This window comes from Knufia obscura (assembly GCF_036327395.1).
Source record: "Knufia obscura strain CCFEE 5817 isolate CBS 148926 chromosome Unknown scaffold_23, whole genome shotgun sequence".
Taxonomy (NCBI): domain Eukaryota; kingdom Fungi; phylum Ascomycota; class Eurotiomycetes; order Chaetothyriales; family Trichomeriaceae; genus Knufia; species Knufia obscura.
In genome coordinates this window covers 94393-97459 of record NW_027042709.1, presented here as the reverse complement: position 1 = coordinate 97459, position 3067 = coordinate 94393, and the positions used below count along the sequence as shown (strand labels likewise).

Below are 3067 nucleotides of genomic sequence, written 5' to 3'. Positions count from 1 at the left end.
ATCCAGCTGAATGTGTCTTGAAGATGCCGATCTTCAGCAATTACGAGCCACTCGCCGACATTTCAGCACGTCTATCGATACCTTCATTAGTGTTCAGTATTCTTACCCCCCTTTTTGTCATTTGCCGCTTGCTTGCACGGTCTATCCGGGGCGGTAGGCTTGGAGCAGATGACTGGACCGTCCTAGCATCATTGGTCTTCACACAGACGGTGAACATCCAGATGATCATTTGTTGCAAATGGGGGTTTGGGAAGCATACAGAGCTACTCAATCAGCACATCGTCCGCAGAACTCTCAAGCTTTACTGGTTTGCGCAGATCTTGTACAAAATTGGCATTGGTCTCACGAAGGTTTCTATCCTGGTATTTTACCATCGGATATTCGGGATCGTTCGCAGCTTCCGAATATCCTGCTTGGTAGTCACGGTCATTGTCGTCGCCTTCACCATCGCTAGTGTGGCGACCTCTATCTTCCAGTGCTTCCCTATCCAATTCGCCTTTGACAAAAGCGGAGAAGGCTCCTGCATCAACCTAGGGAAGTTCTGGTTCGCCAACGCAGGATACAACATCAGCACCGACGGGATCATCGTTATCATGCCACTTTTCGTGATCAAGACACTCCAGCTTCCCAAGAGGACGAAGCTCGCGCTCTGTGGTGTGTTCGCACTTGGTATATTGTAAGTATTCACTTTCCTTGACATCGAGCACGGGTTGACAAGCATACAGCGTCTGTACGACCTCGATCCTTCGCGTGACCACACTCAACCTGTCAACTGCCCACACCGATACCATGTGGCAATCCATCGATAGCAGCATGTGGACAGTGATAGAGTCCAACTTGGGCATCGTCGTCGCATGCATGCCTGCTCTGCGTCGTCCAATCTTGATGTTCTTCCCTGTCCTTCTGGGTAAGATGGGTCACACGGTTGCACGTCGCTCTAAAACACGGCAGAACGGTTACCCGAGTCATGTAAGCGCGGCGCTGGAGTTTGAGATGTCCCAAAAAAGGTCGCCACCCGAGGGTGCAACCTCCACCCGTAACGGACTGTGGCGTGACGGAGATAAGCCACGCTCAACACGTACCCCATGGAGCAACGTTCAGATTCTCGGTAAGCCTTTTGATGCATATGGTGGTGGAGACACGGGAAATATTAGCGACGGGGACCAAGGAAGTGATTATGCCATCTTGAGAAACAGCAGGAGCTACGATCGGATGGACATGGGGAATGACATAATTAGGACCACTGAGATTATGGTTGAACCAAGCATCGCGAATGCCTCGAAGAATCCTGTATACTACCCCGGATAGCGATGTGTCTAGAAACGACATGGTATCAAGGTACCAGAGAAGTCACGAAGACATTTACTCGGGTCAAGGCCGCTCTCAGACATTTCGCCAAAGCAACGGAACAGTAAACGAATGCACAGGCCGACATGTGCACTATTGCTGTCATGTCTTGGCAGCATTCAGTGGCGCGGTGCGATGTTGCACGACTCTTCTGCTAGTAGAAACTCGGCCAGGGTCGTTGCAGCACTAATGCAAAAGCGGTCCACAATCCAAGCACCGATTTGGAACGTGCAAGGGCTGCGGGGGCCATCGCCTCTGGTGAGATCACTATGTATGGATTTGAAGTGCTGATAATTCGCCCCGCCCCTGTCCAGGTTCTGGCAACATTCTGCCGACCACACCGTAAGTGGCTGGTACTTTGGATGAAAGTGTAGTTGCTACGTCCACGCCTAAATTCTCGACCTCTGCCATACCGATCACCACAGGACAGCGGCGTGAGCAATGGCTGGTTTCAACATATTCATTCTCTGCGCTGCCTTGGCAACTATAGCGCAAGGATCCAATTGTCCATCGGGTCCTGCAGAGGTCGACACGTTCAGTGGCGGCTTCGACTACACTTACGACTGGCCAATACACTATCAACCACTCGACACGCAACGTCAGTCGCTATGTCAAGCCTACATGGACGTTTCATCAAGCGAGGACAATCGCGACCAGAAAGTCGTGATGATGCTACACGGCAAAAACTTCTGTAGTCAGACGTGGAATGCTACGGCCAAGGTAATGCTCGACCAAGGCTACCGGGTCATTCTGCCTGACCAGATTGGCTTCTGCAAGTCCGACAAACCGGACCATTACCAGTTCTCCCTCCATCACCTTGCTCTCAATACCAAGACCATCCTCGACAACTTGGGGATCAAGAGACTCACCCTCATAGGTCATTCTATGGGAGGGATGCTCTCGGCACGTTTCGCACTCATGTATCCTGAAATGGTGGATCGTCTGGTGATGGTTGATCCTATCGGTCTTGAAGATTGGAAAGCTAAGGGCGTCCCATATTTGCCTGTTGACGACATCTACAGGCAAGAGGTTGCTTCCAACTACACTTCCGTTTCAAGCTACGAGAATGCGACGTACTACGTTAACCATTGGGAACCCGAGTACGACGTTTGGGTCAAGATGCTACTGAAGGTCTACGACGGTCCCCTTGGCAAGGCCTATGCTTACAACCAGGCCCTCGTGACTGATATGGTTTACACGCAGCCAATTGTCTACGAACTTCGGCTACTAGGCGACATTCCCAACTCGTTGTTGATCGTTGGCGATAAGGACAACACGGCGATAGGAAAGCAATGGTCGCCTCCTGATGTGCAGGCACTTCTGGGCCATTACGACGTCCTCGGACCGGAAGCTGCCAAAACCATCGGCAGCAACTGCACGTTGATCCATTATCCCGATCTCGGCCATGCACCACAGATCTCCGCCCCAGAGATCTTCCATAAGAATCTGACGGATTGGTTGAACCGGACTGATTAGGTGATGGGTGGAGAGGCTGCGATGCGGAAAAGGCATGTCAAGATAGTCCTGCTACAACGTCAGGTCCTGATGTATCGACAGATGCAGGTCAACAGCCGCACCATTCAGTCTAGGGTCTGCTTGTCGCGTTCGAACGAGACATGCCGTGTGGTGATGATTGAGTTTAGAAGCCTGTCCGTCTCGGCAGAGATCCCGAATATCCTGCTCCGGTAGCCTGGCCCGGTCTCTATCACTCCTCTCAAGG

The 3067-nt window shown here is 51.7% G+C and overlaps 2 protein-coding genes across 2 annotated transcripts; one reads left to right on the top strand and one right to left on the bottom strand.

Annotated features, from left to right (window-relative positions):
- Positions 1-263: 263 nt before the first annotated feature.
- PMZ80_011012 (uncharacterized protein) lies at positions 264-791 on the bottom strand (the record flags this gene model as incomplete). Its single annotated transcript, XM_064879400.1, has 2 exons — positions 264-530; positions 783-791. 2 exons carry the CDS (start codon positions 789-791, stop codon positions 264-266), a joined length of 276 nt encoding a protein of 91 aa, XP_064724839.1.
- A 997-nt stretch (positions 792-1788) lies between these two features.
- PMZ80_011011 (uncharacterized protein) lies at positions 1789-2823 on the top strand (the record flags this gene model as incomplete). Its single annotated transcript, XM_064879399.1, has 1 exon — positions 1789-2823. One exon carries the CDS (start codon positions 1789-1791, stop codon positions 2821-2823), a length of 1035 nt encoding a protein of 344 aa, XP_064724838.1.
- Positions 2824-3067: the final 244 nt, after the last annotated feature.